This window comes from Macaca nemestrina, chromosome 8, assembly GCF_043159975.1.
Source record: "Macaca nemestrina isolate mMacNem1 chromosome 8, mMacNem.hap1, whole genome shotgun sequence".
NCBI lineage: Eukaryota > Metazoa > Chordata > Mammalia > Primates > Cercopithecidae > Macaca > Macaca nemestrina.
In genome coordinates this window covers 135,158,027-135,184,588 of record NC_092132.1, presented here as the reverse complement: position 1 = coordinate 135,184,588, position 26,562 = coordinate 135,158,027, and the positions used below count along the sequence as shown (strand labels likewise).

The 26,562-nt window shown below is 45.5% G+C and overlaps 1 protein-coding gene across 23 annotated transcripts in view; it reads right to left on the bottom strand.

Annotated features, from left to right (window-relative positions):
* Positions 1 to 3,306: 3,306 nt before the first annotated feature.
* Positions 3,307 to 26,562, bottom strand: part of LOC105482127 (chondroitin sulfate N-acetylgalactosaminyltransferase 1) — a 364,090-nt gene continuing 340,834 nt past the window's right edge. For all 23 annotated transcript variants that reach the window (XM_071068538.1, XM_071068545.1, XM_071068542.1 and 20 more), the window contains 4 exons: positions 21,238 to 21,416; positions 19,548 to 19,642; positions 8,930 to 9,011; positions 3,307 to 5,205 (listed from right to left, as the gene is read on the bottom strand). In XM_071068538.1, the coding sequence (XP_070924639.1) occupies positions 4,916 to 5,205; positions 8,930 to 9,011; positions 19,548 to 19,642; positions 21,238 to 21,416 (646 nt within the window). In that variant the 3' untranslated portion in view covers positions 3,307 to 4,915. The remainder of the gene's footprint in view (positions 5,206 to 8,929; positions 9,012 to 19,547; positions 19,643 to 21,237; positions 21,417 to 26,562) is intronic.

Genomic DNA, 26,562 nt, shown 5'->3' with positions numbered 1-26,562 from the left:
GCCCTGGGATTACAGGCGTGAGCCCCTGTGCCAGGCCATCACTCTTTCAATGTAACATGTCGGAATCCTGCATGAGAGCCAGATTCCAGGGCTCTGATCCCATATGGAGTCCTAACACTGCCTGTCATTGCAGAGTGGCTGGAGGGCTTGGTCAGATGCCTTAGCTGTTCCTAGATCCCTGTGTTAGCAAGCTTTCTTTCCTTGTTAGGTGATTTCTCAGGTGGGACTAGAGAGCAGAGAAATGGTAGAAAACTGAGAATCAAAAACAACAGGCTGGGGACTTACCACTAGGCCAAAGCTCGTTCCCGCAGACCTTCCAATCCATCTGGAGCTGGCCATGTGACGGGTCATGGTCAGGGACAATGACGGTCATATCAGTCTGAAGCTGGCTACTCACTGGTTGGATCTCTGGGCAAGTTCTTCAATGTTTCTGATCCTCATTCTCTGCACCTGGAAAATGAAAGTAATGATACTATCTAGCTTAGAAGATTGGGGTAATGAACATAAGGTTCCTAGCTATGCTCCTGACTTCAAAACCCTGTAAAGCTTCTCAGCTGCCTAGGAGGGTATCAACTCCATATTACTGAGTGTGGAATGTAAGGTAGAAATTACCCATTAAATTTCACACTCCTAGTAACCCTTCTCCTTCAGATAAATTAAGTTTTCAGAATGACAAAAAGAACAACAGTGTACATGATGGCTTCATAATCTTTACTGTATTGCCTGTAATAGCCATCTGATTATATCCAAGCAGCACTAGGGATACCAAGAAGCTTAACAGACACTGCCAGATACACAATTGTATGTGAGGAACTGTGTGTTGAATGCTAATAACTAAACACCTACCGTATGCCTGATGCATCCAAAGTGCTTCAGACATATGAACCCATTTAATCTTTAAAACAATTGCATGACATACAAGGGATTGAATCCATCACGCTGAATGAGGAGATCGAGGTACGAATACATCTAGCGACTCCTTTAAATTAAAGATCCTGTAAATTGCAAGAGAAATAACTGGAATCTGAACCCAGGTTGTTTGGCTGGAAAAACCATGATATCAACTACTCTACTGAGCTGAACCTTGATTATATAAAATTAGGTGAGAGGATTTTTCCTGAAACAAAAACATTAGTAAAATGAGATTCTGGGTAGCTATTTTCCTAGGCCTGATCTTCATCACTGATGTGGAAAGGGGCAGTCAACCACATTTACAAATACAAAGAGGGGCTAGGAAGTCGATGACTACAGAAAAAAGAGCCCAGGGAGCCCAGGTATGTCACTTGGAGGCAATGATGTGTTGATATAATATTTAACAATGGGCCAGGCCTAGGGACCCAGGGGTTGTGAGGATGGCTGATTGGCAGCATTTGTCAATTGCCAGAGTCCATGGTGTAAATACTCCCACCATGGTGTATTTCACGCTACAACCCAGTCAACATGGAGTGAGCACTGGGAAGAAATGCTCAAAACTGGCTCCCACCAAGTTGTACCAGTACGCCATTGCCTGAAGGAGACCCCCAGTGTATTAGAGAGCCCAGCTCAGGAAGATAACCTGTGCTGGTCACTGGGCAGTTTAGGGATAGGAACAGAGAGAGCACGCAGAGCTGGAAGGGGCCTTAGGCAAGCTCAAGACTCACTGCTTCCTCAGCAGCATCCTTGAGAATGTGCAATGTGACTGGGTTCTTGAAACCACTGTTCTGGTACAGCTTTCCTTTGCTAAGTTTAAATTCCAACCTCCTAATTCTAATGTTTTCGTGGGACCTTCTACCATCCTTCTTTTCTGTATGTCTTGGGCAGGCAATGGGGGTATTCTCCTCTAGCATGTTGCTAAAGAGGGCCTCTACCCTTTGATAAAACTGTTTTACCTGAATAAGCTTTAAAAAGAAATACCATAGTTTAATATTATGCTGTTCCGTCTCCTCATCAGCTACTCTCTGCAACTTTAAAAAACCCAATTCGTAACTGCACGGCCATAAAAAAGAACAAAATAATGTCTTTTGCAGCAACATGGATGGAACCGGAGACTATTAGCCTAAACAAATGAACACAAGAACAGAAAACCAAACACTGCATGTTTTCACTTCTAAGTGGGAGCTAAATGATAAGAACCCATGAACACAAAGAAGGGAACAAAAGATACCAGGGCCTACTTGAAGGTGGACTGTGGGAGGAGGGCGAGCATTGAAAAATACGTACTGCACTTATTACCTGGATGACCAAAGAATCTGCACACCAGACCCCCGCAACACACATTTTACCCATGTAGTGCATCTGCACAGGAACCTCCTAAAAAGTTGGAAAGGAAAAAAATTCTTCACCACTGTCTTGGGCATCTGTGATATGCAATTTAAACAAGTACAAAAATGGCTGATGAGCCCACAGAGTGCGGCCTGGATGGGGCCACCAGTGAGACACCTAGACCCACCCAGTGCCACAGTCAGCACATTGGATTGCCACCACCAGCCTTGTTAGAAATGCATCCTTCTGACTGGGAGGATATGGGCAAGAGCGTGCAGGTCACTCAGCACAAATCCAGCAGAACCACGGCAGAGACAGGCCAAACACATGTCCTCAAGTCACTAGTATCATCAGAGCATATGAAAAAAAAAATACACATGTTTGAGACCAGGTCTCACTCTTACCCAGGCTGGAGTGCAGTGGTGCAATCAGGGCTCACTGCAGCCTCAACCTCCTGGACTCAAGTGATCCTCCCACCACAGCCTCTTGAGTATCTGGGACTACAGGTGTGCACCACACCTAATTTTGTATTTTTTTCTAGAGACAGGGTCTCACTATGTTGCCCAGGCTGGTCTCAGACTCCCAGGCTCAAGTGATCCTCCCACCTTGGCCTCCCAAAGTGCTGGGATTACAGGCATTAACCACAGTGCCCAGCCACACATGACGATACTAAGCACAGAGTTGAAAGGGGCCTTGGAAATCATTTCTCAATTTCCTCTAATGAAAACAGACAAGTTAATGTATAAATAATTCAAGTTTTTCATTATGGTTCTCTTCTCCCTCTAGCCCAGTGATTCTTAACCAGGGGTGATTTCCCCTCAAAGGACTTTTGAGCATGACCGGAGACAATTTGGTTGTCAAAACTGGGTAGGAGACGCTCCTGGCCTCTAGTGGGTATAGGCTAGGGGTGTGGTTAAACATCCCACAGGATAGAAGACAGCCCCCCACAGCAAAGAGTTACCTTGTCTAACATGTCAGTAGTACCAAGGCTGAGAAACCCTGGTCCATGTACAATACACTGTTTCCAAAAACGAAACAAAATGGCATTCTTACTCCACAAGACAGTCATATCCACAAATCATATTTTATTAGCTGTGCAATACCACTTTCCATTCATGGCCTGTGTTTTAATTGAATTTTATAAACTACCGGTACAAATCAATACAATGCATTTTTAACACACCAACAGCTTGAATGTTCTTGAAGCTTTTAAACAACGAGTTTACTGTGGGCAAACAGAAGGCAAGGACTCAAACAGATTAGCTCATGCATCTGGTGCTGGCTAATAATTTTCACATGAATGTAGAAACCACTCTATGTGAACTGTATTCATTTTTAAAAAATAGTTTGAAACGGTAATAAAATGCGATTTGCAGAAGCATCTTGGTGATCGAGTAGAACTGCTTAATTTAAAAACGAATTAAGTTACTTTCACCCGGCTTGGGGTGGATGAACATGTAGCAAAAACTTCCATCCCACTAGATTCTGGCAGATGGACTGATCTTTCACAAAATATATATATATATGTATTTTCTCCATTTCTTCTTATGGAAGCCAGAAGCCAGGAGGAGCACCCTGCTTTGAAAAGAGATTGTTTGGTTCACACGGTATACTTTGGTTTATTTAAACAGGTAAGAAAGCGGTCCCCACTTCTGAGGGGAAAATGTGGTTTCTGACTTTTAGTTACATCACAATATCACCAGTCTGAATGAGTTTCCTTTTCTGTAAAGCATCAAGTGTCATTTTGCTTTCCTCCAGTGTTCAGTTGCTCCTCTTCGAAAACACTCTTCAGATAAAGTATCTGTATATCTCCATCAGTACAAACCATTCCTTCCCTATGTCTCCAGGCCTGACACTCAGTGCCGGACTGAATCAGCATTTGGCATGTCCTCGGATACAGGATCAGTTTGATGCTTTGAACTGAAAGTTCTCAAACTGCATCTAAAAGTATCTTCTTTAAAAATATAAAAATGTAGGCTAACTTGTGCTCTCTTGTAAGGCTTGCAAAGTGGTAAATAAGCAGACTAACTCACAAGCGAAAAAAAAGTGCATTTTTAAATAAAAGAAACAAACGGAGACAGTTAAAAGGACAACCAAAAAGATAAGCAGATTATGTTTGATTAATCTTGGGAAAAAAAATAACACGATATTTACGGTTTCTTTTCTGGTCCATTTGATTTTGCTTAATGTACTCACTAGGATCATAATAAGCACATCTCCTCTTCTGCCTTCTGATATTTTAGCACTGCTAGAAACAAGAGCCCTGCTGATAGGCTCATTCATATGAGGAGAAATATGCTTGCCTTTCATGCTAATGAACTTTTTACAAGACTGCTCTTAAATCATGAATATTTCAGTGAGCACACAAAACAATAGGTATCAGTTTGCTGTAAACACCATCAAAACCTCCACACCATTAGGCTTATAATCTCACAAGCATTCTGCCTTTGTCAGACACTTCGCAGGGTGCTACTGGGCTAGTTTTGCAGGCAAAGTGGAGATTTTGATTTCTGTTGTAAAAAGCCAAACAGAGAGAAATTGGAGGCTCTCTCGTCTCTGACCCACGGGTCCAGTTCTTTTGTCGTCCTTTATGGAAGTCTTTTCTTTGTTGCAGCCACTTTCAGTAATTGCAAAAGGAAAGAGAGAGTGTCTCCCCCCATCCATCTCTGGGAGTTCATGTTTTTTTGCTACTTGTCTTCTGTTTCTGTTTGCGAAGGTGAGCCTCTATCTCGTGCCTGAACACCAGCATGCCCAGCTGGCCGTGGGACGCCTCGTTCATGGCTTTGGACTGCATGCACATCTTGTACTGCTCAGGGGACAGCTCGTCCACGCAGCGCTTCTCATGCCAGAGGTGGAAGAGTCCTCGCACGGGCGTCCGCACCACTATGAGGTTGCTGTGGAGATATTTGCGATAAAGGTGCACGTCCTCTCCGCCCCAGCCTTTGATGTCCAGATCAAACCCACCTGTCGGGAGAGAACACACTGTTCAATCACACTGCACTGGTCTGTTTTGCTTCCCTGAGTTACAACAAGCACAAACTTTTCATTGAGACATGATTGAGGGGATGTGTGCTTCACTACCACCCCCCAAGGTATGAGAGTGTCCACCTGGGTCAGAGGCCCTGCGAATTTCCCAACAAAGACGGCTTTCATGGCAGACAGCACCGATTTCTTGAGACGACAGGACCTCCAACAAAATTCCAAGCGTTTGCCTGCACTCGAGAGTTATCAGCCATGCTCATGAATAGCCCCAACCTTGTGGTTAATAGGTACAAAAATAAGATCTAGTATTCGGTAGTACAATAAGATGACTTATTGTGATTATGAATTAGCTATTGTTAACAATTTATTGTATATTTAAAAATAACGAGAAGAGGGATAAATATGATAAATATTTGAGATGATGGGTACCTCCAAGGACCCTGATGTGATGATTACACATTGTATGCCTGTATCAAAACGTTGCACATGCCCCATAAATACTATTATGTACCCGTAACAATTAAAAATAGAGGTTTTGTTAAAAAAAAAAAAAAAAGAGCTTCTACAGCATCCCCACTTCTCAGCTTGGAACCTCTGAATGCAAATTCTTGTGCTTCTGTTAAGATGTGGCCTTCTCCTGCCATCGCAAACAGAGAAGAAACGAGGGGCTTGCAGTACGACCGAGTGTAAGAGGGTCTCGGCATTAAGAAGTCACATCCCACCAAAGCACTATGCATTTCACAGGCTGAAGGGGTCACATGGGATTCCATCATAGGCTGGTGAAATCAGTCATCTTAAAGGGACTGGCCTCACAGTCAGTCCTGAAGTTCTACTCAAAGAAAAATCTCATGTCACTATGTAATGAACTCCTTCATAAAGCCAGTAATGGTCTGTTGAAGTCTCGCTTCGGTAAATTGAGATGCCTCACACCTTTTCTTAACCTAAACCCCACCAGGTCCCAAATGGAACCAATGAAGCCCTGGCCTCTTTTGGTCCTTGTTCCCATCTCACCTAGAAGGATGGACTTCACTCTCATGAGAAATAGTGAAGTGATTCTCAACACCTTTTCTCAGACCTTCTCCTGCAGCTTTGGTTCCTGCACACCCCAAGCTGTGCTGCCCTGATCAAGGCCATCACTGGAACCCCAAAGGGGGTTCAGGCCCAGGGAAGCTTACAACCAAATCACCCACGGGCTGTGTGTCCGAGTGACTGTGACCCCTCCATGGTGGGCAGGCAAAGAACGGTATGTGATTATGAATCGGCCGTCCAGAATTTGTGTCCTGGTTCCCTTAGAAGCTGCCATTTAACCTCTCTTGATTTTTGGTTCTTTATGCTTAAATGAAGGCAGGTATCATAACAAACTAAGACAAATAAAGGTGGTGCCTGGTTAACTGCAATTGATTTATTATCATTGTTATTATAACTTTATCAATACAAGGTGCACAAGTAAACTTGAAAGTAAGTCAAAAACTGCAAAGGATAGAGTCTAAATGTGACTCAAAGTTTCTGAGGTCATGGCAATGGCTTACTGAGAATGGCACCCTTCTCAGCCTGCTGTGCCCACTTTTAGCTACATCTGTCTTCAGGAGAATCCAGTATATTCTAAATCCAAATTTGATAAATATATGCATCAACACAAAATAATCTTTCCCTATGCAAAGAGCAAGGAAACAGAATTTCTTGAAATGAAAATCTTCAGAAAAATGTTTATTTTGAGACAGAGTCTCACTCTGTCACCCAGGTTGGAGTACAGTGGCACATTCTCAGCTTACTGCAACCTCCACCGCCTGGGTTCAAGCAATTCTCCTGTCTCAGCCTCCTGAGTAGCTGAAACTACAGGCATGCACCACCATGCCCAGTTAACTTTTGTCTCTTTTTTTTTTTTTTTTTTTTTTTGAGATAGAGTCTCGCTCTGTTACCCAGGCTGGAATGCAGTGGCACGATCTCGGCCCACTGCAACCTCTGCCTCTTGAGTTCAAGAGATTCTTCTGCCTCAGCCTTCTGAGTAGCTAGGACTACAGGCACCCGCCACCACACCTGGCTAATTTTTGTATTTTTAGTAGAGATGGGGTTTCACCATATTGGCCAGGCTGGTCTTGAACTCCTGACCTCGTGATTCACCTGCTTCAGCCTCCCAAAGTGCTGGGACTACAGGCCTGAGCCACCACATTCAGCCAAGAAAAAATTTTAAATGTCCATTTTGGAAAGCTGATTTGCACATAACCATTTAGGAATATTTCTCTCAGAGATATCCAAGAATTCCTGCTGTTAGTTGCTGAGTGTCTGCAGGGCACCCACCACTCAGACTGGCATCCCAGGTGCTCTGCTCCTTCCAACAAGACTTGACTTCAACTTTTTTTTTTTTTTTTTTAAATCTTTAACCTGGTGATTTCCTTGGGGGTTCTGTAGTCCTTGTAGTTCACATCATCTCTGAACAAAACAATCCTGGGGCTACCCCTCATCCCTGATTTTAAAATGAGTAGCTTTAGGCCTTGGACCTGAGGAGGAGTTGCCTAGAAGCCAGCGAGACCAGCAGCTCGTGAGTGGCATGGAGATGGGACATTCCATGCCACCCTGAGGGTAGGGTCCCCCTGACTCCATCCTAGCTCTGGGCCCAGTCTGAGCCCCTGCACCTGAGATCAAGGGTTCTGGACTGTTCATTCATAACCAGCTCATGCATAATCCGCAACTCTATCCCTTCCAAGATCCAAGAGTCAGTATCACTATGGGAAGGTGGGGTGGCCTTTCCAAGGGGGACAGGAGGCCTCTATTCTCATCCTGACTCTGCCTCTCACCTGCTGTGAGGCCTGGGAGGGTCTCTTTGCCTTTGACAGGTTTGGTCTCCTCACCTGGATCCCAAGGGCCTTTCCTCTCTGTGGTCTAGAAACCCACAGGCATGTGCATGTGCATGTATGAGTGTGTGTGCATGTGCCTATTTGTGTATGAATTGTGTGTGCATGCGGACATTTGTGTATATGAATTGTGTGTGTGCATGCGGACACTTGTGTATATGAATTGTGTGTGTGTGTGTGTTTGTCTGTGTGTGTATTGACAGCAACTGCACATTCAGTCACAGCTTAAAGTGACATTTGGAATTTTGAAGGTTAGCAGATAGAAATTTGGGTCTTTTCGAGTATGCGTTTTCCCCCAATTCCCCTATTTCCCTCATACCCTTACTGGGAGGCTTAGGATGTTCTACAGGAGATGGCAGAGTAGCCAGGACCCTGCTGGGAGAAGGTAGTGGAAGACTTGCTGCAAAGCTGCCTGGATGCAACAAGCAGCCTTTAATCTCAGATTATGTGTCTTATTTGGGGTGACTGAGAGGTGCTAGTGGAGATTACAGGGGCTAAAATGCTGCCCACTACCAAGCCCCGTCTTGGTCCAGCCCTGAGTCTATGACATGAGGAACAGCATTTGATTTTTTTTTTTTTTTTTTTGTAGTGATTCTCTTTAGGAGAATTGTTATGTTGTCCACATTGGTCTTGAACTCCTGGCCTCAAGTGATCCTCTCTCCTCCAGCCTGCCAAAGCACTGGGATTGTAAGTGTGAGCCACTGCACCTAATCTGGAATAGCATTTTTTTATTTTATTTTAAGGCAATGGTACCACCTTCCCTACCAGACTCCTTGGAAACCCGACTTGATTCCTTTAAGGTCTGCACAGGCCAGTGGCCTCTGGGTGGCAGTAGAGATGCAGATTTGTCCTACCTATATTGATGAAGTCCGACCGATACTGACACGTCATCCCAAATCCAAAGTCTCTCCAAAATCCAGTTTCCTTCTTTATGACCTGCAAGAAAAGCACTGTCATTTGAGGGGGAAGTTTAGGGTGGACAAAAATAGAATGTTCAAAAACTCCTGTGAGCCATTGTGGAGTGTGGAGCCTATCCCATCACTGATAAACAGCCTCAACTGGTGCAGCAAACACAGATGGATTTGAGTCCTTGCAGACAGTCAGGAACACAGTGCACACACCAGTCCCAAAACAAGGCCTTGTGATTTTTGGCACCTCTGGCTGGAATGTTTCTAGGGCATAGGTATGAAAACACACACACACACACACACACACACACACACACACACACACACACACACACAATCAAAAACAAACTGGGAGAGCCAGTTTTTGAGCAGTGCCGTGGAAAAGCCACCTACGTGCCTGGCCCCACACCCGTGCCAGTGAGAACTGGAGGCTTGGGCCCCTCACACAAGCCTGGGCAGCAAGCCAGCAAAGGGCTCAGGAAGTTGAGAAAAGGGATAGAGAACAACTCGGAATTCAGCTGCCCTGGCACAGTCCACACACAGGACTCCCTCGGGGAATAAAAAGAAGTATCTGAGACACTTCAGTATGTTACCAGCTCTCCAACTCTGCTAACTCTCGCTTGCTGAGGAAAAGGCACTAGAAGTCCAGGCTCTGAAGAAAGACTCCGTCCATTCATCTTCACGCTATTTTAAAACCAAACTGCTCCCAAAAGCATCTACTGTGGTGCCAGCCTGCAGGGCTGTGGAGAGGGCATCCAGGCACTGCCCAGTCTCTTACTCTGCAAGTAAATTTCCAATATATTTGCTGAAACAGCAAGTATATGTGTACATAATATATACTGCATGTGTACATAAATATATATATATACACACACACACATATATACACTGCATGTGTACATAAATATATATATATACACACACACACATATACACACACACACACACATATTCAGCTGAGAGAACTCTGGCAACAGTTTTGCGATCTTAGGTGTTTTACGTAATTCATTCTTGCAGTTAACATGGGATGAAAATGATCCCATGATGTGATGAAAGGACATCCCCACATCCCGTCCTCTGGGGAAAGGCAGAGAGGGCGGCAGCAGGTTCCTCCTTCCCCACCTGGATTTCTATAGTTTTTGTTGCGGACATCTGGTTCTGTTCATTGCTAATTAAACACGGTACATGATGGGGGAGAAGTATCAGAGTCTTGGCCCGGTGTGACCACTGACTGGCTTTTTCATTTCAGGCAGGCTCCTTCACTTCTTCACGAATCTATTTTTTTTTCCCCTTATAAAATGTGGGGGTTGAGCTCACTCATCCCCCCTTAGGTGTCTTTCAGCTTTCACATCCAAGTGTTTATCACATCTTCCCTCTTCCTGAAGTTTCACCACAGGCTAATTATATTTGATAAATGGCTTGCAGAAGGGCTGATGAATCTTAAACGTTCTTTAATTTCGTAATGTATGAAACTCTTACTTTCACTACAATCTACAGGTAGATGTCACTTCTACGATGTCACTTACATTCCACAGGGAATGGGGACCTGCTGCCACCCTCTCCTGCAAGCATCAGGACTGCCCAAGGAAAGTAAGGACCAAGAGAGGTTCTGTTGGTTAAAGTTATCCCCAGCAAGTATTCTCCAGTTCTACTTCAGAATACAGGACCGTTATACAGCATCTCCCAAATGACAAGACAATTTCATTAGTATCAACTGGAAAGATTTTGCAAGGCATGAAAGTCTGGAGAAGTCTCCAAGGAGTAATTTTTTTTAAAATGGACTTTGTTCCATCCCTGCCTTACCAGGTACACAGTTTCTGTTGCAGCAAATGGACTAATATTCCTTCTGCTGGCAACCTAGACAAGTTCCCTAAGCTTATGGGTAAAAATGGAGTCAAAGAGAAGTGCCAGTATCCAATCTTCAAATATTTGGCTGGGGTACACATGGAATTTAAAAAGGAATGCTCCAAACAGGAAAGACAATTGGCCAAGCCTTGGGAAGGAAGACAAGACGGAGGCATCCAGGGACTCTGGGCTGCATTGATGTAGGGCCTTTCAAGGTTGAACAAGGTGAAGGGTGACCCTCACATGGGAACAGCGTGATGGAGGCAATCTGGCTTATGAGCCGGGGAGCGAGCTGTGTAAACATTTATTAAAGTCGGTTTGGAAGCTGGCAAGCCACAGAAAGCCACTATCTGAACAGCTTGTTGAAATTTAGCCCTTTGTGGAAACCCATTTGGTCATGCCCACAGCATGTAATTTCAGGGCAAGACGGAGTTCCCTTCATCGAGGTTCCACCACCCACAGCTGTGCTGGGCCACTAACTGGAAGGACGCCCTCAATGGCAGTCTGGCAGGAGTGTGTGCCCTCCAGTGCACATCCGATTACATCATGTTCCCACATGAAGCCCTGCACGTGAGGTTCCCTAATCCTCAGCCATCTCATTTCTTCTTATCCTTCTGCCCTATATAAGGCCCATTTCCCCACTCCACCCCCGCCCTTGGATTCTCCATGCTCACAGGTCTCCAAGGCCAGATACTTGCAGTCTCTCCTGCCTGGGTCACCCTTTCCCCACTCACCACTAAGCTGTGCTCCAATGTCACTAGTCAGAGTGGTCGTCCTGACCCTCCTGGCCCGTGTTATGCACCTGCTACCCTAATGCCACTTGCTGCACTGTCACCCTGGTTTATTTTCTCTGTAACAATTCTGGCTTCTGAAATTATCCTGTTGATGCATCTGCTTCTCTGTTTGCCGACTACTTCAGTCACCAGCCCTGGTGAATGTAAGCTCAGGACTTGTTCTTGTTCACGGTTACATCTTCAGCACCCAGAACAATGTCCAGCACACAGCAAGCCCTCAGTAAATACTTCCTCAATGAATGAACCAAGAGCAGTCCTAGGGCAGAGATGGTTCCAAGCCAGTGGAAACAGACACCCTGCAAGATGCTCGCCAGCAAGTGGCCCAGCAGAGGCCTGGGAAATGCAATGGTGAGAACCTCTCAGAATTCTGTGGCTCTGGACCAAGAGACAAAAATGTTTTCACCTCCCTGGGGTCTAAGGCGGAGCGTGTGACTTCTTAGAAACCTTGCTGCAAGTTGTGAGAAGCTCCACCATTCTGTTCGAGCATTGACAAGTGATGCACCGATGATGTCGGCTACAACAGAGGAGGAAGGAACCCTAAGATAAAGAGGAGACTTTAAAAGAAAAAACATCTCTTCCTCCTGTTCTGGATTTCACTGATTTGTTTTCAAGTGCTATCCTCATTTATTTATATATTTATTTACTTTTTGAGATGGAGTCTTGCTCCGTTGCCCAGGCTGGAGTGCAGTGGTGCGACCTTGGCTCACTGCAACCTCTGCCTCCTGGGTTCAAGCAATTCTCATGTCTCAGCCTCCCGAGTAGCTGGGATTACAGGCACGCACCACCATGCCTGGCTACACTTTTTATATTTTTAGTAAAGAAGGGGTTTTGCCATGTTGGCCAGGCTGGTCTCGAACTCCTGGCCTCAGGTGATCCACCTGTCTCAGCCTCTTAAAGTGCTACGATTACAGGCATGAGCCACTGCACCCAGACTGCTATCCTCATTTTCTAAAATGTCCTCTGATAGCTGGACTCCTCTCAACTCTCTCTGCAGCACCCGCTCCCTCCCCACCTGAGATCCCAGCAGAGCACTGCAGGGCATGAATACACTACAAAAGGACAGTTGTCAGCCCTGCTCTCTCACAGGAAGTTTCCAGAGCCACAGCTCTGTGGGTGATTCACGTGACAGGGATGATTATTTTCTATTAGGACCAAACAACAAAGCACAAATCAGCATCTCTCCCCAAAGATGTGGGAAGGCAGCCGCCCTGCAGCTGCATGTGAGCTGGGGCCGCAGTCAGTGCCTGTCTGGTTTAATGGTGCTAACTTGGCCACCTGCCCATGAAGCAATCTGGACCCTAAAACAAAATAAATAGCAACTACTCAGGCAGAGCGCCTCCTCTCAATCAGAGAGTCTCCCCGGCATGGAGGCTGTGCCTGGCCTATCTTGCATTCACAGCAATGCCCGTCAGCAGGGCCGGCTTACAGGAAAGCAACCCATGCAGTTGCACAGGGCACCCATACATGGAAAGCCCCAAGGCCTGCTGTCACTGTCGTGAAATTCGTAATACTTTTTGAACAGGGGCTCACATTTTCATCTTGCACCGGGCCATGTCAATTACATAGCGGTTTCTGGCCTGGGAGGAGCAGACTCCCTGAGCTATGGCGATGTCGGTGTCCAGGCTGGTGTCCTCGGTACTGATAGAAGGAAATCCCGATTTTGCCCTGAGCTCTGCCACTAGCGAGCTGTCCAACCCTGCCCGGGCTGTCCATTCCTTATCATCTGGACCCTGAGGACGCAGTGATCATGCTGCAGAGGGTGCCAGGAGGGCTGCATGCCTTCTTCTTGTGGCCTCTTGGTGTGAAGGCAGAATGACTTGCCCAAGATCACTCAGCCAATGCTGCCACGCTCAGAACAATTCTAAGACTCCAGGGACAGTTCCATGTCTTGAGAAATAAGGTACCCTAGAGCCACAGCTTTAAAAGACTCATTTAAGAACAGACTCAAAAGCCATCTCCTCCCAGATGTATTTGCACTTATTCACAATTTGCTGTAAGTCTTTTCTAGGGGTCTGCATAGAAAACACATTGTGTCTTCTAAGGGAATCATACTGGACAAGGAGTCAACCAGGTTCTGCCATTTCCAGGCGCCTATCATCTAAAACTAGATGCCCTTGTTGCCCCCCTGAAGCGCTTTGAGGGCAAAGGATGTGTCCCCTGTTGCCCAGCATCCTCAGCCCAGGTGCAGTCACATGGCGTGGCACTCATGTTCCCACCCCTGCCACTTAGCCGCTGCGGGCATCTGGCCCTCAATTCCTCATCTGTGAAATGAGAATATCAGCACCTCTTCCCCCTATTGAGTATTACATGAGATAATGTGGGCAAGGGGCTGGATTCTGGAAAGGCTCCATAAATGGCCTCTGTTCATACTAATTTTGGTATTCGGGGGGGTGTATGTTTCTTGAATAAATAAAAACAGAATGCAAGGATGCAGAGGACGTGCCATGCTCATTCGGAAATTTACATAAATGTTTCAACTGAACTGCAATGGTACAATACTTTCCGAAAGGAGGTAGAGAGGTCGAGGGTGTGACCAGAGGGAGGGGAAAGACAGAAGCCAGCACACTTTGCGCACACTGAGTAGTATCACAAAGTCATCAGATTTAACTGATGGGTAAGACTGCATGGCAGACCGAGATGTGCGCATTGGATGCCATGGGCATTAGAAATGGTAAGGAGGTGGCCTTGAGGAGCAGTGACAGCCAGGGAGACTGAGCAGGTGTGCTCACCTGGCATCAGGACCGGTTGAGTGACTGTGGAGCTGGTACCACGTGCCAGGTTCTGGGGTTTACAGATATTTTCTCTGCGTCCATTTAAGAGTCGGTCTGTAGAGGACAACGAATCCCAACAAGGACTCAGGGCTTGCAGCGCTGAGCTGGAGCAAACTTGCACCAGCTCACAAGGATTGCGCAGATCTCTTCCCAACCCTGTGTTCAGTGACGTCATGCTGGTAGCCCGAAATAAGCCATGGTGGGAGTATTTACACCATGGAAATTGGCAAATGCTATAAATCAGGTCTTTCCCCCCAACCCCCTTTTCAGAGAGCAGGTTATTAAATATTTACCAGCACATCTCTGGCTCTGTGCCAAAAAAGATTTCTAAAAACTGAATGAATCTGTGATTCAGAAGCCTATCTCTGGCAGAAGGCAAACAAAAAACTGGAGTCTAGGGAAGGGAAGGAGGCTAAAGATAGGAGTGGTAGGAGGCTCCTGTGGTGACCTAAACAGGAACTGGGAAAGCTTGAACCAGGAATGTGAAACATCTAAAGTTAATGTTTGTTTAAATTATAGTTATTCCTTTCTCAGCAAATTATTTCTACATTAAAGCACCAGCAAGTCTTATCTCATGGTTTAAACTAAAAAAGTTGAATATTAGTATAAAATCTCATAGTTTCACTTAATATGTATTGCTAATGGTTGATACAGGGAAAAAAACAGTAGTCGAAACGCGCACACACACACACACACAATCAAAAATGTGGTTTCTTGCTTTTGTCTGAAGGCAAAACACTATCAAATGACAGTGGCAACAGTCACGAGAAGGAATAACATACAGTGACTAATGTGATCGTATTTCAAAGGCTGCTAGTAAAGATTGTCTTTTGTTTGCAAAAGTAACTTTCATTAGAGCAACATTCTATATCTCTGTTCTCCCTTCACCTTTGATACTGATGTATTCCAATAAGGCTATCAAGGATGTAGTAATTAATATATAGATAGAATCTCTTCCAAGACTGAGTCAAAACATACCCTCAGTAGAAAGTCATTACTAATTCATCCATCTCCAACCATTACTTTTAATTTTACACCTTCTCGCCACCTACATAATCCATCTCCATTCTACTACTTTCTTTTTTTTTTTCAATTTTTATAATGAATTATTTTAAAAAATTGAACAGTATGTGAACCATAGGTGCATGGAACAATGTATTTCATGAAGAGAACATATTGGTCTAGCCACCACTCAGACATGAAAGCACATGTACCTACAACTTAAAGTATCTTTTTTTTTTTTAAAGGGAGACTTGCTCTGTCACCCAGGCTGGAGTGCAGTAGCACGATCTCAGTTCACTGCAAGCTCCACCTCCCGGACGTACTCCATTCTCCTGCCTCAGCTTCCCGAGTAGCTGGGACTACAGGCACCCACCACCATGCCCGGCTAACTTTTTGTAGTAGAGATGGGGTTTCGCTGTGTTAGCCAGGATGGTCTCGATCTCGTGACCTCATGATCCGCCCGCCTCGGCCTCCCAAAGGGTAGGAATTACAGGCGTGATCCACCACGCCCGGCCCATTCTATTTCTACAGTTTTATGTTCTCCTTTGGAATTTTTGTCAAGATTTTTCCTTCATACATCAGTTCTCATGTAGATCCTAAGCAAATCTTTTTCCTCTGTACTGATAGAAGGAAACCCCAATTTTTGCCCTGAGCTCTGCCACTAGCAAGCTGTGCAATCCTGAACAAGCCAGTCCACCTCTATAAAAAGAAGAAAGTGAGCGAAACACTCTCACAAATTACTTCCAAGTACATGAAAGTGTTTCATTTCTTCTGACTTCCCCACTGGCACCTAGGCCAGTCCTCTGTAGGCAGTGAGTGCTCAAGAACTAGTTTGTCCAGTAAAAAACATAATCCTACTCTTCTTTTGGGAAGAGGCAGTCCTCCATCTCAAAGAGAAGAACTGCTGTGTCACCAAACTAAACAGTCATAAATACTGAACTCTAAAATATCAGACCTCTGTGGTCAAAATTGCATTTGGAAGTAAATGTCAGAGGCTGCAGGATAATTCACAGCCTCTGGCAATGGACACGGGGAATCTGAGTGGTTTCTGCTTTGACCACTAATTCTGAGGAGGTGAGAAACTTGCCTAACTGTGCTGTGCCTCTAATTCCCTTCGCAACTCCTCCTCTGCAGGAATAATAAAACAAGGAAAAAAACCGTTGGATTGTAAAACGAAAACAATTCCTTGCAAGCAAATAAGGTCTTTATGAGTTTGAAGTGGAAATATGAATCACATTCTATGTCAAATGCAAAACAACACATTACTTAAAACCAAAGGAATTTTAACTTTGATTGGCTGAAAGAAAATAAATCCTGTATCCTGTTTCCCTTCCAATCCAATGAGAAGCTTAGAACTCTGGGAAAGGAAACAAGAAGTTTCTGTCTCAATGAGGGTGATATGTGCTTCTTAACCATCGACTGTAAGCATAGGCAATTGTAACACAATGGTATTTGTGTACGTGAACATAGAAAAAGTACAAGAAAAATATGGTGTAAAAGATTTAAAAACATGTTCTTGTAAGTCTAACTTGTGTGATGCATAACGACATTTCTGTCAACAACAGGCTGCATGTAAGATGCTGATCATCTAGGAAGCCAAGGTTAACTTATTATTAAAGAAAGGAAAACTTGCTTTTTTTTTTTTTTTTTTTTTTTTCCTGAGACAGAGTCTTGCTCTGTTGCCCAGGCTGGAGTGCAGTGGCATGATCTTGGCTGACTGCAACCTCTGCCTCCCGGGTTTAAGCAGTTCTCCTGCCTCAGCCTGTGGAGTATTTGGAATTACAGGTGCACACCACCATGCCCAGCTAATTTTTGTATTTTTAGTAGAAACGGGATTTCACCATGTTGGCCAGGCTGGTCTCGAACTCCTGACCTCGTGATTCAACCGCTTCAACCTCCCAAAGTGCTGGGACTACAGGTGTGAGCCACCACACCCGGCCAAGGAAAACTTAAAACATAAACTTAGTGTCACCTAAGTCTACAGTGGTTATAAAGTCCACAGCAGTGGACAGTAATGTCGCAGGCCTTCACATTCAATCACCATCCACTCACTGACTCATCCAGAGCAAATTCTAGTCCTGTATTACAAGCTCCATTCATGGCAACCATTTTTAAAATCTTTTACACCATATTTTTCCTGTGCCTTTTCTACGTTTAGATACAGAATATCACTGTGCTTCAATTGCCTGTAGTATTCAGGACAGTCACATGCTGTACAGGTTTGTAACCTAGGAGCAATAGCCTGTACCATACAGCCTAGGTGTGTAGTTGGCTATGCTATGTAGGTTTGCATAAGTGCGCTGTATGATGTCTGAACAATGATGGAATTATTGACGATACATCTCTCACGACATGTCTCCATTGTTAAGTAACACATGACTGTAGATGAAAACTGACTATTTTCTTTGAGACAGGGTCTCACTCCTTCACCCAGCATGGAGTGCAGTGGTGCGATCTCAGCTCACTACAGCCTCTGCCTCCCAGGCTCAAGCGATTTTCAGCCTGCCTAGTAGCTAGGACTACAGGTGTGTGCCACAATGCCCACCTAATTTTTTATTTTTTAGTGGAGATGGATTTTGACACATTGGCCAGGCTGGTCTCAAACTCCTGGCCTCAAGTGATCTGCCCATCTTGGCCTCCCAAAGTGCTGGGAATAAAGGCATGAGCCACCAAACTCGGCTGAAAATTGATTCTAAAGATGTGAAAAACTCTTACTGTTTTTATGTATAAAGTACAGATACAGACACAGTACAAAAACAGATACACAGTATATCTGTGGTACTACAGTTCCACTAGGGGAAAAGGGAACTGTATTATTAGTAAACCTGGTGCAGCCCAAAACGAAGCCATGCTAGGATATAAGACATGAACGTTGTCCAATCTGAGGGTCCCAAAGTTGAAACTTTCTGGAAAATATATTATCAGCTGCCAGAGGTTGGCACTGGGGGGTAGAGGATGAAAGGCAGAGGATGGGGCTGGGAAGAACAGGTTTTGCTATTTCTGGAAGCTTACACACAAAGTCAATCCTCAAAGAATTTCACAGAACATGCATTTTGGATGGAAATCAGTTTACCCTCCCATTGCACGGAAGCATCAGAGGCCTGGTGCCATCGCGTCTTCAGGTTCCCACAGCAGATATCCTTCCTTCATCCTAAGGGGTCCTCAATGGGAAGAAGCATGGATTTGCCTTAGCAAGAGGCAGAGCTGCCCACAGCAAGGAATAACAGACGTCCCTCAGATGGGAAGGCCACCATGAGATACCGCCTGAGCTAGAACACAGCTTCAGACAAATCTGGCTCATCTCCCTGCAGGAAAAGATCACAGCCCAGCCTGAAGTGGGAGAAGCGTCATTTCCCTCTCTGCCAATGCTGCCAACAGCACCGGGAAATTCCATCCATGGGGGCCATGCCCACACAACACAGAGATCCTCTTCCGGCTTGCCTTTCCTCCTGCTGCCTGCACTGCTTCTCTGCAAAGTGGACTAACTGCCTGTGATAACAGAGACATCTCAGCCTACAGGGACCCTTGGGGGCCTTGTGCATCCACTATCCATCACCTGTGCAGCCAGGATCTTAGCGGAGAAGTCCTTCCAATATTCCTTTGAGAGCCACCTTGCCAGTGATACTTTTAATGCCAACGTCCACCCAGGCGCCGTGATGTGTGGGAACGGTGGCACCAACGGGAAGGGCACCGGGAATTTCCACTTCAAATTCACAAAGACCTTATTTGCCTGCAAGGTCCAGGGAATTGCTCTGACCCTCTCTGGGGTGAGCCACCCCTTTCTGATTTCTGTCAAATGGGAACATAAATCTCACCTTTGTTACCCTGTAGGATTTTGCAAAAATCAAGAGAAACTGTATTGCATCCATAATGCAACAATACTAGTTTCCAAAAACCATTGATGGAAACTATGGAGGTGTGAAATTACCTTTCTGTAAAGTACCGCTTCCATTTATTTTCCGCTTTAAATATTGCAAGCACTTTTAATCAACGAGGCGCCAGGAGCAGAGGCCAGCACATCTGCCAAACTTAAAAATTACTAAGGGAATCATTGCACAGATTTCCACTCACCTTTGCTCATGGTCAGGTGCCCCTGGTAATGACAGACACTAAACAGAGCCACACAGAGGTATCTGCAGGGTAATTACTCACCAGCTGCTGTTCTAAGGGAGGGACTGCATCATGGTGGCCGTATATGATGCCAGGATTGTACTGACTGAAAAGAACTGGATAAAATACCTTCTTCCCTGCAAAGCAGAAAACAAACATTCACTTAAAGTGACAGATCCAAGTAGTAGGTTTGTTCCTTGACATTTGGCCCTCGGAAACCCCCCAGATATTTGCACCCACATTTTTTTTTTTTTTTTTAGAGAGGCAGTCTCACTCTTGTCACCCAGGCTACAATACAGTGCTGCAATCTTGGCTCACTGCAACCTCTGCCTCCTGGGTTCAAGTGATTCTCCTGCCTCAGCCTCTTGAGTAGCTGAGATTACAGGCACCCACCACCACACCTGGCTAATTTTTTTATTTTAGTAGAGATGGGGTTTCACCATGTTGGTCAGGCTGGTCTCAAATTCCTGATCTCAAATGATCCACCCGCCTCGGTCTCCCAAAGTGCTGGGATTACATGCATGAGCCACTGCGCCTGGCCTGCACCCACTTTTCCTTTTCCCTTCACTCAGCTCTAACATGGGTTTTAGAAGTGCAGCACCAAGCAGACCAGACAGTCAGATCTGCAAATATGTCCGATCTCCCAGCACAGGAATGATATTTAAAATACTGACAGTCCATGACCAGGGACTGGGCATCATGCCTTGGGAGGGGGTGTGAAAGAGAGTCCCGGTGCCCCCCACCCCACCAAACATTAAGCCTTTACTTGCTGGCTCATGGGGTCATCTTAAATGGCTGACTTTGGGTCAGGGTGACTTTGGGCAGTTGGACTAGAGTTAGAGTGTCCAGGGTGGTAGCTCTTTATCAATTTACACAGAAGTAGTTCTGTATTTTAGCAACTTGCATGGCCATGCCAGTGTTCATCAGCTCAGTAGCAGCCTTGCCTATGAGTGGAGTCTGTGAAAGTTGTTAGTACTGTGGGTTCTTTGTGCGAATAGCTCTTCCACCCTAGGTAACTGCCCTCAGGTACTCCTTTCCCTTTAGGGTTAGGCAGTTTTCCAGGTCCATGTCCTCCCCACCTCACTTTCTCCTGGAAACGTTCATGAAAGCTGACCTCCCAGTTGCAGATGGAAGAGGGGTTATGGATATTAACTTGGGAACAGTCCCAGAATTACGGTGGCTGACAGTCCTATGATGTGGCCTCAGAGGAGAACTCAAACCAGATGGTGACATGGTTTGGCTGCGTCCCCACCCAAATCTCATCTTGAATTGTGGCTCCCATAATCCCCAGATGTCCTGGGAGGGACCTGGTGGGAGGTAACTGAATGATGGGGGTGGATTTTCCCATGCTATTCTCATGATAGTAAATAAGTCTCAAGAGATTTGATGGTTTTATACATGGGAGTTCCCCAGCACACGCTCTCTTGCCTGCCGCCATGACAGACTTCCCTTTGCTCCTTCTTCACCTTCTGCCATGATTGTGAGAACTCCCCAGCCATGTAGAACTATGAGTCCATTAAACCTCTTTCCTTTATGAATTACCTAGTCTTGGGTGTGTCTTTATTAGCAGCGTGAGAACGGACCGATACAGATGGTTTTCATTTTCTTTGCTATTGGGGTAGAACAGACTAATTCAGAAGCAGGACATCGGAGTGACTGACCCACGAAGTGACGACACATGGGCCCGAGAGGGCTGGGTGCCACCTGAGTGTGACAGAGAGAGGATCCATACCTGGCTGTGTATTCAGCCTACACGTATTGAGGAATTCAGACGTGAAGTAGATGTCAACATCACAGAAAAAGAGAAGGACGTTGCTTCCCTTCCAGAAGCGGGCTCCAACATCTAGTCCCTTTCCCCGAGAGAATTCTCCATTCAGCTGGATGAAGGTAAAGTTCCTGAAGTTGGCAGCTCTGAAAGGCAAGACCAGGTACTATCACTCACATGCCCACATGTTGGCAGCATCCCCAGAGAAAATATGTGATCAGGGCCCATCCACCTCTTGACCCATTTCTTTTGTAACCTGAGGGCACTGGGACTCCCCAAGCAGTTAGTGAACGGCCCAGACTCACTGGATACTCACTGGGATCAAAGGTACCAAGAACACCGAGTGGAGTTTTAACACCAATTTCTTGTTTCTCTGGCAGCTTCCCTATACTGAAAACAGCACTGTCATCGCTAATGACTATTCTTTGTCATGGAGAAAACTTGAACCAGAGAAGACTAGAAACACAATCCAGGAAAATCTTTGTGCATCCTGAGCCAACCGAATGAAGCCACTGAGCCAAGGAAATAAGATCACATTGCAGTGGCCCCACTTAGCATCTTTTCATCTGCATTCAAATCCAGGAGCCAGGCAACATGTTCTTGATGTGACTCTTTCCCCCAAAGAGATTTAAACCTGGACTCCTTCCCCATCCTCAGGTAAAGCAGCACAGCATGGCAGGAAAAATGACCAACTTGCAGTTAGTAGAAGAGGACAGTCTCAGGCCTGGCTCTCCTGTAGGCAGCTCTGTGATCTAGGCCAGCCCATGAATCTTCCTGAACCTCAGTTGCCTCATCTGCCAAATAGGTGTAGTAATATCTTCCCTCACTATCCCACAGGGTTATTAGTGAGATAAACAGTGCCAAGAGGATACAGCACTCTGTATGCTTCAGCTATTGCTGTGATTAGCATGGGCAAGGATTCCCAGGCCCCAGGCCATGAAGCTAGGATGTTTCTTGCATTCGTTCTTTCCCAGGGACAGCAGAACCTTCTGAAACGGGGCACATCTTGAGCTAACATTCCACGAATTCATTCCATGCCCAGTGGGACAGGTGTTGTCTTCTACCAGAAAATACTAGAGAACCACCTTCAGTCCTCTTTCAGCCTAGCAAATCCCTTTTTCTGTCAACAATATCCTTCTTTTCCTAATGGCTTCCTCTCCTCTCACACTCCCCGTCGTGCCAGCTACCTGGCCTATCCCCATGCCCCAACTTCTCTCTACTCTTTCTTTCCAAAAGGTACAGAAACTCATTTCTAATTTGTAAAGTTTGCATTTCAAGTACCTATCTTGGGTAAACGCCACACAAATATAGAGTCATAAACTTTTAAAATGCTAAGTTGTGTTTGTATCTGGAATTGAATCAGTAAAACTGGTTCTGCCACTCCCTCCTTGACTCATCTTCTTCTTTTGGATCTTGGAGTGAGCTTGGTTTTTTATCTTAGGGATCAGTGGGCCCATGTTGGAGTTTGACGCCAAACATGCCTTTCAGATTTAGATCAAGGTAGGAGGCCTTATGATGGGTGGAGCACTGGTCTAGGAGTCTGGAAACCTGGATCCAGGGCTAAAACCATGCCTGGGTCCCTCCTAGGTGTTCAACAGATGTTTTAGAATGACTGCATGAATGTACGAATGATTCTAAACCTAGCTGTGTCTCTGATGGATTTGAGACAAGTCAGTCTACCCCTTTCGTCTCTGTTTCCAGGTACAAAATCCAGTGGTTATAGAGCTCAAATACCCTATTACAGGCTAAGATGCTATTCTTCTTTGGTTAAAACAATTTACTTTGCATATGTACATTATATATACTTGTATGTAATACACTTTTTGTTTTAGAGACAGGAACTTGCTCTGTCACCCAGGCTGGAGTGCAGTGGCATGATCATAGCTCACTATAGCCTCAAACTCCTGGGCTCAAGCAATCCTCCTCTCTCAGCCTCCCAAGTAGCTGGGACTACAGGTGCAGGCCACCATGCCCAGCTAATTCTTAAATTTTTTTTTATAGAGACAGAGTCTCATTTTGTTGCCCAACTCTTGGCTTCATGCAGTCCTCTTGCCTCAGCCTCCCCAAGTGCTAGGATTACAGGCATGAGACACCACACCTGGCCAAGACTGTCTTTTCCTATGATCCCGCATTCACTTCAGCACCACTCCACATTTGCAGCGATTCTCCTCTTTCAGAACTTTATCTTGAGTCTTTTATCTGGGTGGGTGCCCCCAGTGCACATTTTCCATGTGTTGCATTGAAGTTATGCTCCAAAACCTTTTCAGTATTAGGTATGGCACTAGTCAAGGACAGCGCTATCCTCCCGTCTCCAAAGACATTCAGATGGTGTGAGGTCACTGCAAGCACCTTCATGTCTCTTAGAGGTGTCTGCAGCCCCAGGTCCTGTAAGTCAGGACAACCCATTTCTCCCTTCCTGGTTTGGTCAGTTTCCAGGAAAGTTTTACCCATGGGAGATGCCTGGATTTTTACCTGTTCATCTAAAGGCATCTCATCCTGGAGTCCACCTTGCTTTAATTTTCTGTGTATTTAATATATACAGCCAGTAGTCAGTCTCCTTCTTCGTTGTTTCCAGGTTTTCATCTTTGGGACCTCCTCCTCCCCATTATACAGAGATATCTTCTAACTTTCAGAGTACAAACACAATGTATGAGCAAGTCCTTCCTCACTCAGGTTGTACCTGACTCATAATTCAGGTACCTTCTCCGTGAGGGTTTCCAGGATCTACTATATGGGAGTTCAGCTATAAAAATACCTGAACAATAGCAAGTGCTTTTGCCAAGGGAAGAAGAATATAGGTTCTTAATAGGCTGCATTAAATGAGCTGCGACATCAAGAATCTCCCCCTTGAACAGGTTACAGTCCATTTGTATAGATCGGTCAAGTATTTACAAAAGTTAAATCATGTTGAGTAATTAAATAATACAAGAGAGCGTTAGAAACTGAGGTAACAGCATCAAAGAAATGATGAGTCTACGGGTGACTGATTAATTGCCGAGTGAACGGTAGAGATAGTGCTACAAATTTAGAGGAGAGAGTGGTAATTAGGTGGTGTGCATGCTTACACAATGCACGTTAATCTAGTTTATTCTGTGCATGAATCCCCTAACCCTGGCTTGAGCTGTTGCTAATAAATGCTGTTCCCTCCTCTGCTGCAACAGAAGACTGGGTACAGGATGGGCTTCCTGTCAAAGTCATGGGAAAAGGGGTGGGAAGAACTCATGGTACCTAGTGTTTGACATGACCTTCATTTGGAAGAACTTTTTTTTGTAAGTCTTAAAACATAAATCCCTATGCTTCCATGATGTGTTGCTTCTAGAGAAAGAAAATTCAGGCAAATGGATGCTGGGGAATGCTTTATATAGCCTAATGCAAAAGGCAATTTGTTTCCTTTCTCTTCGTGCAACCTTCCTACAAGGGTAAGACAATGCATGTTATATCCATGGCGATACCCAATCTGAATATGCATTTCAAATTCACTTTGTGTGTCCACAGGCTGCACAGAAAGCCCTGGGAAGTGGTACCCAGCTCTGTCCACGCACTGTTTCCATGTGGACCATACAGGGGCCGGCACACACGCACACACAGCACCAGACACCTCTGCTCGCCTGTTCTCCCTGCCCCACGCAGGGAGATCTGCCCTGATCTAGCTTTGCTTGGGACTTTCATCCACCCTGATCAACACTGGCCGGAAGGCAACATTGCTGGCCTAGCAGTATGGGTCCATGTTAGAGCTGCTCTGAAGCCCTGACCACTTACCAGGCTCTGATGAGAGAGCTGAACATGAGTGTGCACAGAAGGCAGGGCGGGGACAGAGTCACTGCTGGCTTGGGAAGCACCATCAGGCAGTCACAGACACTGGAGAGGGCCCAGAGCGCTAACTCTGTCATCCATCCGTGCTTCCCAGGGTGGCTGCCAGGTCATTATGCTCAGCTAGGGGTCCGTCTGATGATGAATCATGGTACCACTTTCCTTCCGGATTCCTCAACCCAAGGCTTTTTTCCAATAAGCCAGTGATCTGAAAGAACCCCTCCATGTCCTCTCTTGCCATCAGGAAGAGCCTCTGATAATCACCAAGCGCCCTCTGCCAAGAAAGAGGACTGAGCTGGAAAAACTGAAAACAATCAAGACAACTTCCTGTCTTTGCCAAACCTCCTGGGTCTAGAAGTGGGGCAGCCTCCTCATCTGAAACTTATCAGTACCGGCCATGTGGGCTCCGAAACAGGATATGACAAGATGAAGAGGAATTGGGTTCTACAAGTAGTCAGCCCCTTATCAATGCACCATATCCTCATTTTGAAACAGTGCTCATTGGGCAGGGACTCCATTACTAGACTAGAGTGCCCCTTGCTCAACAGTGCATTAAAAGGCAGCAGAGCCATTCAAACACAATGGAACATTTCAACTCTAATCACTGATGTGCCCTATGTAGTGTGATGGTGTGGCTGGGGAAGGTCCACACCATGGCCATGAGGCTACAGCCCCCAAATGCAGACTACAGTGGTTCCCAGGCAGGCATGCTACTTTATCCTCTCTCCTGCTTCCCCCTCAAGTGACCAGCCGGGAGTAGATGGTTACGATTGTGAAACAAAAATATCATCTCAGGACCCCAAACTCACCATGAAAAAGTGAAAATTAAGCTTGAGAACTGAGTCACCAAGACTGTTCTCCTAGCTAGGCGCAGTGGCTCATGCTTGTAATTCTAGCACTTTAGGAGGCCGAGACACTTGAGATCAGGGGGAGATCACTTGAGATTTAGGGGCAGATCACTTGAGATCAGGAGTTCGAGACCAGCCTGACCAACATGGTGAAACCCCATCTCTATTAGAAATACAAAATTAGCCAGGCGTGGTGGTAGGCACCTGTAATCCCCACCACTCGGGAGGCTGAGGCAGGATAATTGCTTGAATCTGGGAAATGGAGGTTGCTGTGAGCTGAGATCATGCCATTTCACTCTAACCTGGGCAAAAGAGCCACATTCCATCTCAAAAACACAAAGAAACACAAAAACTATTTTCCTGCTGTTCACTGACAGAAGCTGTAACTTCATAACCCCGTGTCACAGTCTCATTTTCTTGACTCCCTCCTTTCACGTGTGTTCATTTTGTAGATTTACTGAGCATGAGGCAATGCAGAATCCATTTGTTCCTCTATTCCCCCTTTTCACATGTAAAACAGAGAATTACTGAGGCTAATCAGAGCCTCACAAGAGTGGAAGCATCAACCTCACTGCCTGCTCTCCATCCATTTGTTCCTCCTCCTCATAGTTCTTTCCCCTTTAAATACCCAAGT